Genomic DNA, 13,005 nt, shown 5'->3' with positions numbered 1-13,005 from the left:
AAAGTGAGAGAGAAAGAAAGAAAAGAAAGAAAGAAAAATGAGGAAGACTAGGGGGCACTACAGGAACATGCAAGAAGAAAAAAAAGAAACAAGAAAGTGATTGGCAAATGGAAGCAAAAAAGGAAAGAAAAGAACAGAGGTTATGAGAATGGCCATTTTATCCTTGTGTCTTGCATTGCTTATGGATTCCTGTTTTCAGATGGGTACTGGAGCACTGGAGCTCGGCCAGCTGGGCTGATTCCCTGGCAGAGGAGTGGAGAGCAGCAAAACTTGGATGGTGCTGTGCCTAAAGAAGAGGATGGTTCAGCTTCAGCAGTAGAAGGAAAGCAAGGGAAGGGAAAGATGGTGCTGGGGGACCTTCTTCCTCTTTCCAGCTTACTATGTTTGATCCCATAAATATCCTATGAATCCAAAGGAAATTTTATGCTTTGTAGGAAATAAGAAGCAAGAAAGAAAATTAATCAAATTTTCAGTGTTGCAAAGCCACATACAACCCTGGTTTAGCTCTCATCTCTGAGTCCAGCTGCCATAACCCAGTGCTGCACCTGAGTTCAGTGGTACTGACTAGAGATCAAACACTGTGCTAGTGCAGCTCAGTGATTCCCATCTCTTTACTTCCTTCTCACTCTGTGCTGGAGACTTAACCTCAGTGATCAACCACTCCTGGCCTTCTTTTAGTCTTAACTCAGAGATTTAAAAGAATACCCCCTGGCTGGGGATTCCTGTTACAGTTCAAGGAAATATTTCTTCCCTTCTCTAATTAAGCTCCTTCCATGCACGTAAAGCCAACTCCTTACCTGAGAGGAAGAGATGGCTGCAGGCAACATAAAACTCATGCATTTCCTATTCATTTTCTCTATCTTTGCAAGCAAGCTCAGCTCCAAACGATCTTGGCATGAACCCTGCACACACCTTTGTCCAGGCCAGACCCCATCAAAATTTGAAAGGGACTAAGCACAGCAGTGCAGTCATGAGTCTTCTTAGGGTTAATGACCGGTGTTCCAGCTGAGAGTGACTTGGCATTGCAATCAGGGGATGTTGCCAGCAGATATTGCCTGCCAGACTTGTTGGGCAGCTTGAGGGAAATGCTAATAGCATATTGCTAGATATAGGTTTCCCATTCTTCTGTGGGGAAACTTCATGGTAATGGCATTTGCATTAAACAGCAAGATGCTGCTATCAGCAATTATTGGTTAGAGGCTGAACTTTCCCACAGGAGAGTGGGAGATTTTTTTAATACAGTATTCACAGGAACGTGTTCCAGAACTCAGCTGTTGTCTTCTTCATTTAACCTCTTCAGGGAAGAAGGTAAAAATTCTATGTTGTTTTGTTGTTTTCTTTTTTTTCCCAAAATAGCTGGGATTTTTTTTTTTTCTGATCCAAAGTACTCTACAGGCTGCTAAAGTAAACATCATTTTTACATATTGGGCAGAGAGAGAGATAACTTTATAGGCTGCAGGCAACAAAACACTGCTAAAATTCAGGTGGCTCAAGAGCTCACACAAAGGGAGCTGGTCTTCAGTGGGACATGAATATGGATTTTAGAGACACATCTAAAGATTCTTGCCTAAATTTCACAGGCTTCAGAACCTGAAATTTCCCCAAAACCTCTCTGTCTATCCATTAAAGTCTAATTGCCACACGACTGATGAGCTGAGGGGCTTGTAAGAGAAAGTAGATGCTTTTTCTGCCTGTATCTCCAGAAGGGCTGAAGGACAGGCTCTTTCCAAGCACCTCTACTCACTCTGGTAGAAACAGACAATACAAAGTGATGGTGCTGGTGACCTGGGCAACCTGACCCACAGCATGAGAAATACAGGTTAATTTTCCTTCTTTACTCACATTTCCAAGGCATAAGAAAAAGACTTGAAATGTTCTCTGGACAAGAGAGAGGGCATGCAGTTCTTTGACTGGGTCCTAAGGCTTTTCCCCTTTACACTGATCCCCACCACCAGGGAAGTTGTTTGTGTTATTAAACAATGATGCTATAAAAGAGAAAGGGTGGAGTGGTATTCAGATTTTGTTTTGTTAGTGGGGGTGCTGGTCTTTGCTATTAAAATACGAGCTCCTGGGTTTGGCAATGCTGTTTAGAAGCTTGCAGAGAAGCCTGTGCAGCTGCACTGAGGCACAGCAAATAACTTGCCACCACACAGCCTGTAACAGGCCAATGCATATCGTGTCTGTTTATGCAGAAATAACTGGCCTAGAAGGACCAGAGGGGCTGATGCAAACTAACAAAAGCAGTCAGGAAAAAGCTTCCTGGCATAAAAGTAGCATCCTGAGAGTCTAGGTTGTTTGGAAAATGAACTTGGCACCATTTCGCTCGAAAAGATGCTTTGTATTGAAATGTATTGTTTTTTAATTTAAAGCATGTGTTGTGCCACTTAGGGATGATCAGAATTGCTGTGTTGTAGGAAATTTAATTTTTCTTATGTGCTGTTTGTCCATTTCACTCCAAATCTGCACAGAAATACTTGGAAACGTATTTTTGTATGAATGGTCATGAAAAATAAGAAAGTCACTTCTACCAGTTTTCATGTGAGGAGACAGCTCTATGTGTCATGTTGTCTATTTCTAGGATAGACCATGTAATTTCTGCCAGTTCTATTCTCCTCTGTGCATGAGAAATTAATGTGTATTAAGGCACCTTAATGGGATGCAGATTGAACAAGTAAAACATGCAATGGGAATTATCATGTGGCATCAGGCAAGACAGGTTCCTTCTTACTTAACTTGTGTGAAATACAGAATTACCTTAACAGCAAGGATACAGGTCTCTTACCTTCTCCACCCTATTTACTGCCTCCTCCTGTTGACTGAATAATATAATGTAATACAACCATTAATTATGACAGCTTTCAGCCCAGGTTTCTTTATTCTTTGATAGTTTTTGTTTTGATTTCATCTAACCTTAGCCAAAAACAAACTATAAAGAGAGAGCAGATCATGAATAGTTATAGAAAAGGAGTGTTCATCATTTCACACAGCCCTGGAGGAAGTTTGAAATTTTTACGAGGTCTGTGGTATGCAGTAGTTTCTTCTGAAGGAAGCTGTTTTCCTGGGTAGCTTCTTGCTCACATACTGCAGTGGCAGTAATTTAATTTGCCAGACTATGTTAAAAGCTGCTGAACCATCATGCAAAGGATCTCCTGTCATCAGAGGCTCTGCACTAATAATAATGCTCAGTGCAGGTGCTTTGGCTAGTGCAGAGCAGCAGCTAGGAACTTCCTGGAACACTTCTTTTAATCCTGTATCATCCCTCCTTACCACCCCAAGATCACTTAAAAGTGACATTACCATTTGCTGTCCATGCAGATGTTCTCCAAACACTGTGGTCCTTGCAGTAGCTCCAAAAGTCTGCTTGAATTATTACACAGAAGGCTTTGTGGTGTGGAATCATTCATATACTTGTTCCCACCCTGCTTTAGATTAAGAAAGTTCACTAAATCTTTCCATTGTGCAGTAAGAAAGTTCCTCCACTAGCCCATATCTGCCCTCCCTTCCTCTGGATTTCTAGGGCAGCTCTCTAAGTAGTTCCCACTCACAAAACCATGGAGCTGGGGATAGTGTTTGCACCTGGGTATCTCCCTAGTGACAGCTTGTTGCTTTTGCTGAGGGAGTGGCCACATCAGCGTGCCAGACACTCACTTTAAAACCTGTTCCCAGATCCTGGGCTCTCCCCCCATTCTTGGCACTCAGCCCTTTCACTGCAGGGTGGGGTGGAGCTGCCTTCTTCCTACTGAGTAAGATTATTAACTCTTTTTTTTTTTCTCCTTGACTCTTTCTGATGTTGAAGGTAGACACACCTACAAAGTGTCTCATGCCCTACATTCACTGATTTCACAGCTCCATTTTAGATCTTTCAAGAGATGTGGAAGTATAGCACTACAAACTTCAGCACGGAAGATGCACAGAGTTTTGTTTTCAGAAGGTTGTGGATAGAAGGATATGAAGGTGGAAGAAAAGAGAAATTATTTAGTGCAATGTCTTGTGGTATGGTGACTGCATTATTAAAAGGAAAATTAAAACTGTATTACATAAAAAGGCACTAATAGCAGAGCTAAAACAGCTGTGTTCAGAATTAATGAGATAAAACTCATCTTTAATTTGTCTATGCTAAGAACCCTTTGGATATTTCTCATCTGTTTTGTCCATTTGCATTAGGTCTTTATGTGAAGTACTTCTGGACTCTAGGGCAAAACAGAAGTCTCAGCATGAAACATCTATGAACTTTTCTTTCAGCATCACAGGTTCTTTCCACAGAGCATCACTCAGAAACAGGATGAAGTATTGATTGTTGCTGTGCTTTTAAAGTTAGTCAAATGGCAATAAATGTCTGCATTTTGCCACATGTTGTACATTCATATATTCAGAAACTTTATTTTTTCATCTCTTCCAAGCCTCTGCAGCAGTTTGTTTTAGGCCCAGTCTGTTTTCCTGTGGGCTGAGGTAATTCCCATTGTCTGGCACTTGCTGCAGGTGAGGATGATTTCACAGACAAATGCTGCATCTTGGCTGAGCCATATCAACTTCCTGGTAACATCTGGCAGCTGAGTCCCAGCTTTCCATGCAAAATCATGCCTGGCTCACGGCTGAGCAGGAGATAGCGTGCATGCTGCATCTTGAGAACACTGCAAGGCATTTTGAGTAGCTCTTTGCATAAAGAAAACTCTGTGAAGGTCAGGATCTCTGTGAAAGGAGGGAGCTGTGGTAGAACTGGGGCCTCACTGGGATGCTGACAGGAGAGTTTTGGCTGGAATGGGTTGCAGGTCTCCAGCACCAGGAAACCCCTTCCCCAGAGGGCTCAAGACAAGTCTCAAAGGAGCACCAACAGCCCAGGTCAGGCTGCACAAGTGCCTTGCTGATAAAAGGTCCTGAAGTTCAGCTTTGTACCAGCTTCTTCCCACCTTTAATCTTTGGTGACACAGACTGGAGCTCCTCATGTAACCTCACTTTGCAGGCTGCAGCTTCAGAGCAGACAGGGCTGAGGAAATGTGCTTGCTGTGCTGTGGCCATCTGTGGGCACTGGGGAGAACCACTTGGCTGTGCACTCACTCCTTTTTCCAAACGAGAACAACTCTGGCAGCTTTCTCTGGACCTGACCCATGCTGGTCCCAGTGCAGGTGGAAAGATAGAGACAGCCAGATCTGTGCCACAGGAGACATTGTCTCCATACTGTGGCTGTGTATTTTCCCCTAAAAAAGTAATCTTTCTGGAACACAGACCAGTGGTATTTGTCCAAAATATTTGCTTGATACTGAAGGTGATGATGTGGAGCGGGTTTTTATTGTTTGTTTGGGGTTTTTTGTTTGTTTTTTGTGTAACGATTCCAGAAAATTTTGTGTGATCCCACTGGTGTGTTCTACACTACACCTTTACAATTCTCCTAAGATTCAGGAAAGTTGTTTCTAATTGCCCGCTTTTCAGATGGCCTCCTCCTTGCAAGGACCAAGCTGAACTTGGTCCTAACTTGTTCTTAGTGGACTGGGTTGAACATAAATGACCTGTGGGAGAGATATCAGACTGTAATGTTTCTAGTACAAAAGTAGGGAGTGACATACCTTGTTATATCACCGAGCAGGAACTCACAGACTTCTTCTCAGGGCTCTTGGGCTATTACTTTGTTTGGAATTTTTAATTGTGCATCCTGCCTCAATCTTTGACTCCTGGAAATCCTTTGAGAAATTCAAAGTGTACTTCAAATTGTTAGTGTTTCCATATGTAGTTCAGTCTCCATAGCTGTTAATGACCCTTTTTCAAGGATGAAGACAATTAATAGTGATTTTATTGTTTGAAACCCCCTTGCCACAGCTCTGGTTACCACAGATAGTTATATGCAGGCTTAGTTTCTGTCACCAAGTCTCTATCTCTAAGGTAAGCTGTTAAGAGGAAGGAATTGATGCAAATGTATGCATCAAATCAGTTTGGAGAAGGAAAATGTTAGTCCATACCTGTCTAATTTTAATACCACAAGTTGAAATAAGACACAGCATGGAATAAGGCAGAAAAAGAGTCCTTTCTGAGAAATGTGCATATGTTGTGAACATGGGTCCCTTTTGCAGACCCTCTGTGTCTTTGCTCCTGCATCATAGACTGATCTGTGCAAGGCTGATTAGAACTTTCAGGTTGTAGGAAATGTTTGTTATGTTCACCAACCAGCTACAGGACTATCTCAGGGCAGACATGCTTCAGTGTGGTCTAGCTAGGACAGCTGCACTTCATTTCTTCTTTTGTGCTCTCACTCAGCAGCCACTTCGTGATGGACTCCATTTCTAGACCAGTTACTGAGTTTTGCCTTGATCTCTACAAAAAGCTCAACAGAAGTGCAGAGGACACAAATATTGTCTTCTCTCCAATGAGCATCTCTGTTGCCCTGGCCCTGATCCATCTTGGTGCGAAAAACAACACTGCTGCTCAGATAGAAAAAGTGAGTATAAATGAACCACGGTGAGCTGCTTCCACATTGCTTGCTGTTCCCTTAATGGAAATGTTGGGCATCCCAGGGTGGGACAGGTGAGAGTGTCTCACAGGAAACCTGCACAGGGGCAGGCACAGGTGCTGTCTTCACAGCTGTGCTTTGATCCCTGCCATCTGCTGGTGCCAGTCTCATCACACCCCCTGCAAGAGCACAGAGCAAGGGCTGACTGAGGGGAGGTGATTCAGCACAGTGGGGCGCTCTGGCTTTCCCCAAGCCTGCTGGCAGAATATCAGGATTTATTTCAGAATTATGGACAGATGTTTCCTCTTGTGGTTGCTGCAAGGATCCTGAGAGTGGGAATCTGGGTGGGCAGTGGGGAGAGCTGCAGACACCTGAAGGGGTTGCCCCTGGGTGGCTGAAAGCATTAGCTCACTTGTCCCTTATGACATTCAAGAGTCAAAATGTCTCACCCCACAGACACCCAGGTGGACAAGGAGGAGGTGAAGAAGGTCACCCCTCCAGTCACTATGCCCTTACTTCCTGCAGTGCAAGTTCTGCTTTCTACAACCTTTCTTCTCTTCTTTTTTTCTTTCTTCTCTTTCCCGTGAATGGTACAAGATCAGTAATCCTAAGGCAGAGCTTCTCACCAGGGTGTGGTGGGTTGATCTTTGCTGTGGCTGCCAGGTGCCCACCCAGACACTCTCTTGGAGTCTGTTCTCTTTGCACAGAGATCACCCCTGCAGCCACCTGGCTTCCATAACCCTGCTACATCAATCCTTTAGACAGGGACTCCTGCTTATTTTAGGAAAGCAATGGGAATTTCTCCATATAGGTATTCTCTATAAAACAAGAGTAAGTCTGTGTATGATGCAACATTATTCTAATAGAAAAGCTGACAAAAATATTTCAGTGATGTATTTGCACAGTAGAGAAAAGGACTGGTTTCCATTAAGAGCACTGTGGTTTTGATCTATTTCTTAAGCTGATGTTAATGTTAAAAATTATTGCAAGAAGCCAGTTTTGATGTTTTAAAAGAAAATGAATTTTTGTCTCTTTGCTTTGGGCAACTTTTTTGTTTTGAAATTTAAGATAACTGTAACAATAAAACCACAAATCAAATATAGCAATGAAAACACAAATCGAATATAAACATTCTAAGGCAGTGAGTGAAGAGTAAAATTTTAAGGGATTAAATGCAAGTTCTTTCTGGTTTGTTAATATAAATAAATGAGTCTGAACATGAATGTATGAACAAGTTCAAGTCTGTCATTTCAGCTGATAATACATATTTTGTGAATCTACACCACTTATCCAGTAGAGCACAGCAAAGCTTTTGAACAAGGAATACAGTTTTATCCGAGTTACAATTGACATAACTTGACATCTTCACCTGCAGGTGCTCCATGTCGGGAAAGCTGGAGGAAGAATGGGTCTTGGATATGATCACGAGAGTGCAGCCCCAGAAATGGAGCCAGAAGGAAGCCTGGAGAGTCAGCCTTCCTTCTCAGAGGTGTGTCCTTGGGTGGGGAGCCCTGCCTTCACCGCGTGCTAGGTTAGTGCTGGTAAAACACTAAGATTTGCCACTGGAGGGAGGCAAGATTGCATGCTCGGAGTCTGCCTAATCCTCTAGGAAATGACTGGTTTTATACAAGGTTTTATTTTATTTGTGGCCAGTAAGTCAACACCAAAGCCTTTAGTGATCTCATCTGAAGGAGGATCAGGCTATAAACCTTGGACTAGCTGGATTTAAAAATCAGTACAGCAGGATTTAGCCTTATAATGTTTTCTAATTAGGATGTAAATTAGCAACCAAAGCTGTTCAGGGGAATAATTTTAATTGTTCTGTTTGTGTTACTCCCAGTGTAACAAGGAGGGAGACCTTAACCATAAAGTGTTCCAGGAGCTGCTTTTACAACTACAAAACCTCGGTGACAAATATGTTTTAACCTTGGCCAACAATCTCTTTATACAGCAAGGATTTGAACTCCAGCAGGTAAGTCACCTGCTAACTGCTGTGGCCATGACCTCAAGCTTCCCTGTAACTGTGAGCCTCACTGTTGCCCCTCTCGTGTGTGTTTTGGAGCACATGATGTGCTACATGGAGCTATAGCTCTTGAGGCTGGTGGGTAAGAGACAAGACTGTCAACTTACCATGCTTTTATTAAAAAAAAAAAAACAAACCACAAACAAACCATTCTGTGGATATCAAAGGCTACAGAGCAAAATTAAAGCAGGGATCTGTTAATTTTTTGCATATGTGTGCACTCAGCCAGAGGAGAACCTATACCAAAAATGGCATATTCAAGCTGTCTGAAACTACCTACTTCAGGTCTTGCAAGTGGGACAGCAGTAAGCTTGGACAGGAAGGTTGTACAGGTTCATGCACAGGACTGCTCTGCTGAACTTCTTGCTCCTTTCCTACAGAATGACTGAGTTGTCTTGAGACTACTTGGTATGGCTAACTTGTTAGTCACATCTTTGCTTTTCTGCCAATTATTTCTCTCAATTATTTCAATGCTTAAACATCAAACAATCATCTTGCAATTTTTCTGGTTTTTTTTTTTTTTATCTGAACCTCAGTTATGCGGTTCTCCATGACAAGACTCCTTCTTCTGGTTTTCTTTTTACTTATTTACATTTTTGACCTATGTATTAGAATAATTTTCTCTTCAAAGATCCTCTGAATAAACTTCAGATAGTTGACATTTCCAAAATGAAATTTTGCCTTATGCATTCAACAGGACCCTCACAATTTCTAAAATACTATTGAGCAATTTCTTTCAAAAGGCAGTAAGTGGTTAATAGATTTGACTAACTCATAATCTTTATTTTGATTTACAGCAATTTCTGATGTGTAGCAAGGAACTGTATGGAGCAATGCTGGAAACAGTGAACTTTCATGGTGCTGTTGAAGCTGCCAGAAGAAAAATTAATGCTTGGGTTGAAAGTGAGACACAAGGTAAAACAAAGCAAAACCATAGCCATTCTATCACTGCCTTCCTACATGGGTTCAACAAATGATATTCCACGGTAGGAAAAGCAAAGACCTGTTCACATTTCTGTGTGTTCACTCTTAGGCTGTTCAAGGGTAGTTTGTCTTCCCATCCACTCTTGAAATATTAGAGTAAGTTACCAGCTAAATTATTTATGAGTTAAAGATGTTTGCTGCAAAATATTTTTTATTCCCATCCCTTATGCCTGGTAATTGCAGTAATACCTATCAGTCTTGACCAGACAAAGTGCTCCTGCAAACAGCCATAAATCCATATTCAGAACACCAGGGGATAATTTGGTGACCCTCAGTTCGCCCATCCTCCCTGGCTGGTAACAGGGCAGGGGAATCTACCATTTGTTTACCTATATTGTTTTTGTCCTTCAAATAAACTGAGAGCTCTGTTTCTAAGTTTTTTCCAAAAGTGAGTTCACAGACCAGTAATAGAATTTCAGTCCAGAGTCTTAATGACAGCTAACAAATACTTCTGTGTTTCAAAATTCCCTTCAGGTAAAATCAAGGAACTCTTTGCACCTGGTGTGATTGATGTACATGCATTGCTGGTGCTTGTGAATGTAATCTACTTCAAAGCATCCTGGGAACACAAGTTTGAAGAAGAAAAAACTGTTCAGAGGGATTTTAAACTGAATCAGGTACATCTGCCTTCTGTAAATCTTAACATTATTCACCTTAGATACTGTGAGCATTGCAGCAAGTAAAACAGTGTCCAGGGCTGGACTGCCCTGTGAGTAAGCTGTGAGTGTGTTGGGAACTTAACTTGCCTCCTCTGTTGGGTAGAGGCGTTGGCAAGAGGTATATTGCCTAACTGACTGTGTCATTTTCCTTTCAATAGGGCAGAAAGAAACCTGTGCAGATGATGTATCAGAAAGGCAAATTTAAACTGGGCTACCTTGAGGAGGTGGGTGCTCAGATCCTTGAACTCCCTTATGCCCAGAAGTCACTGAGCATGATCATCCTGCTGCCAGGTGATGTGGCTGATGGCTCTGTCAGTGGGCTGGAGCAGGTAAGGCAGTACATGTCGCAGACTAGGGTTGGAAGCCAGTTGTCTGAATTAACACTGGTAAAGATCTCAGTTTTTCAAAGCTTCCCACCTGTTTTAATCTCCTTCCCCCCCATTTTATAGATTGAAAACACAATCACCTATGAAAATTTATTGCTGTGGGCCTCCTCAGAGAACATGTTTGAGTCAACAGTGGAGGTTTACCTGCCCCGATTCAAGCTGGAAGGTGCCTTTAACCTCAACGAGGTTTTGCAAGAGATGGGAATGACCGACATCTTCACTGAATCAAAAGTTGACCTGTCTGCAATGACCTCTGCAAAATCTCTGGTGCTGTCAAATGTTGTCCACAAGGCATATGTGGAAGTCAATGAGGAAGGCACCGAGGCGGCAGCTAGCACGGGAGCTTCCATTGTGAGGAGGTCTCTGCCTCTCACAGAGGTGTTCATGGCTAATCACCCTTTCTTATTCTTTATTAGACACAATCCTACCAATACTATCATTTTCTTTGGCAAACTCTGTTCACCTTAAAATCAGGGCCATGTTCTAACACTGTGAGGAACACCTGGATGAAAAGCAGAAATTGTATTTTTCTCCCAAATGGTTTCTTGTTCCTTTGATAGCTAGTTTGTACTTCAAAATAATCACTGCAGACTGTTTTGCTTAGAATCTATGAATTGGATACTCTGCCACTAGGCTTCTTGAATTGTAAATATTGATCTGAATCCAGAATATGAGTAAATTTTACCTTAAGGTCACTGGATATGAATAACATTTTGTTTCCTTAATGTGCGCATGTGCTCATGGTGACGATAGGATTTGAGATGGGGAGGGACCTCTGGAGATCATCTGGTCCACCTCCTCTGCATGAGCAGGGCCGTCTACAGCTGCTTGTCCAAGACCAAATCCAGAGGCCTTTTGGGCATCTCCAAAGATGGAGACTCCACCACCTGTCTGGACAACCTCTCCTAAGTCTGAGAGAGAATTTTGTATGCATGGTGTCTGCAGGAAAAGGATAAAAAAACCATGTAATCCTTAAGATGGTAAATTATTTACACAGTATAGAAGGCTGTCTTTTATATGAGGATAAATCAAATTATTTATCTCAAAGTCTCAAAGAATAGGAAGGAAATGGTCTAAAAGCATCCCAATGAAGTTACCAATGTGGAACGCTGTAGCAATGAACTTCCAAGAAATGTGTTTTCCTTTTCCTGTGTTGCTGTGTGGTGAATTTAAAGTTCTGAGATGCAAATCTGAGAGACAGATCTCTCTCCATGCTTTGACAAATGAGGAAAGGTTTTTTAAAGTGCAGTATAGATCATGGAAATCACAGTTAAACATTACCTGGGAATGTTTGTGGGGAAAAAAAATTAAACTTTCCAGCTGGTAGGGAGATATTACTGGTAGTTTACTGGTTTAACATAAATGATGTCTTCCTCAGAGGAATGAGGTTTAACAAATTAACATTTGTAATGTGCTTTTAAAATATATATATAATGGAGAATAAGTGAATAACATGTTTAATGCACAGAATTATATATGGCTTCAGAAAGGAAAAGACATGCTAAAATAATGATGTGTCTCTCCTAAATATATCATAGGCTGGATTTAAACTTGTACATCCAAAAAGCCTTCTGAAAGAAATTCCCTCATCCAAAATTTGTACGCATTTTGTTTTCTCCTTTTGTAGATTTTCTAGCAGCTAGCATTTTCCTTTGCTTGCTCTGAACTATCTTGATGTGAGCAATTAAATGCTTTGCCCATGTTGAAATTCAAGAGCAAGTAGGATGAGGTCTAAATTCCTGGATAACACCTAGTGAATGGATCCAAAACATTGTGAAAGCTGTTCAAATAGGGCTCCTGAAAAACGCCATTACAATGAGTCTTTTTTTGTTGTTGTTCTGGTTTTTTTCATCCAAAATAGTACTTCTGTAGTGGAGAAATTAATGTGGCTCAGGAGGTGAAGGCCCTGTATCCCATATCCTTGCTGGAATTCAAGCCTGCAGCTCTCAAGAGAATGCACCAAGTGCTCTGAGGCCCTAGGCTTTAGGGCTGCAGGGCAAAACTGCCCACCCTCCTTTTGAAGCCTTGCATGAAGAAGTGCAGCTTAAAGGCACAAGAAGAGAATTCCGGGACCGATAACTTTGCAGTTCAATAACTACATTATAGATGAGTTCTGGTTTCCAGGGTCTGGTGCCATTCCTATTTTAATCCAGTAACAGAGGAAAGAAATATCTGTGTGTGGGCGTCTATCCTAACTAGAATGCTATGGAAGAATTCTTGTCTATATTTTTCTGATAGCATGAATTTTTCTCCACTTTATTAATATCTGCCTAGAAAAGAACACAGTGAATGAAGTAGGTCAGCTGTGAGCTTCTTTTCAGCTCTTCAGAGAGTGCTGCTGTGCAGCTTTTTCATCTGAATCCTTGGGCATGAAATTTGATATTTTAAGTTATGGGATGGCGAGTCACAGCTTTTGTGTAAGAGCACTGCCACCTACACACCTCCAAGATTATTTTGCAATCCTCCCTCACTTGAGTGCCACAGTTTGGAAACAGAGTCCAGCTTTTCCATACA

General features: G+C 41.8%; 1 protein-coding gene across 1 annotated transcript; it reads left to right on the top strand.

Annotated features, from left to right (window-relative positions):
• The first annotated feature begins 1,226 nt into the window (after window positions 1-1,226).
• On the top strand, window positions 1,227-10,959 carry SERPINB12 (serpin family B member 12). The gene is made up of 8 exons (XM_058831113.1): window positions 1,227-1,308; window positions 6,247-6,427; window positions 7,815-7,928; window positions 8,280-8,411; window positions 9,260-9,377; window positions 9,921-10,063; window positions 10,264-10,434; window positions 10,555-10,959. The coding sequence occupies exons 2-8, from the start codon at window positions 6,260-6,262 to the stop codon at window positions 10,957-10,959; spliced, it is 1,251 nt and encodes a 416-aa protein (XP_058687096.1). The 5' UTR covers window positions 1,227-1,308; window positions 6,247-6,259.
• The last annotated feature ends 2,046 nt before the right edge of the window (window positions 10,960-13,005 follow it).

The sequence above is a fragment of the Poecile atricapillus genome, chromosome 2, assembly GCF_030490865.1.
Source record: "Poecile atricapillus isolate bPoeAtr1 chromosome 2, bPoeAtr1.hap1, whole genome shotgun sequence".
In the NCBI taxonomy this organism is placed as follows: domain Eukaryota; kingdom Metazoa; phylum Chordata; class Aves; order Passeriformes; family Paridae; genus Poecile; species Poecile atricapillus.
The sequence above is the reverse complement of the archived record's forward strand: the minus strand, read 5'-3'. Positions and strand labels throughout refer to the sequence as shown.

What these genes read in the sequence shown, in the direction of transcription:
- SERPINB12 (XM_058831113.1), top strand. Translation starts at nt 6,260, where the DNA reads ATGGACTCCATTTCTAGACCAGTTACTGAGTTTTGCCTTGATCTCTAC. An exon ending in GTCAGCCTTCCTTCTCAGAG is followed by an intron (nt 7,929 to 8,279) that starts GTGTGTCCTTGG and finishes TGTTACTCCCAG; the next exon opens with TGTAACAAGGAGGGAGACCT. An exon ending in GGTTGAAAGTGAGACACAAG is followed by an intron (nt 9,378 to 9,920) that starts GTAAAACAAAGC and finishes AATTCCCTTCAG; the next exon opens with GTAAAATCAAGGAACTCTTT.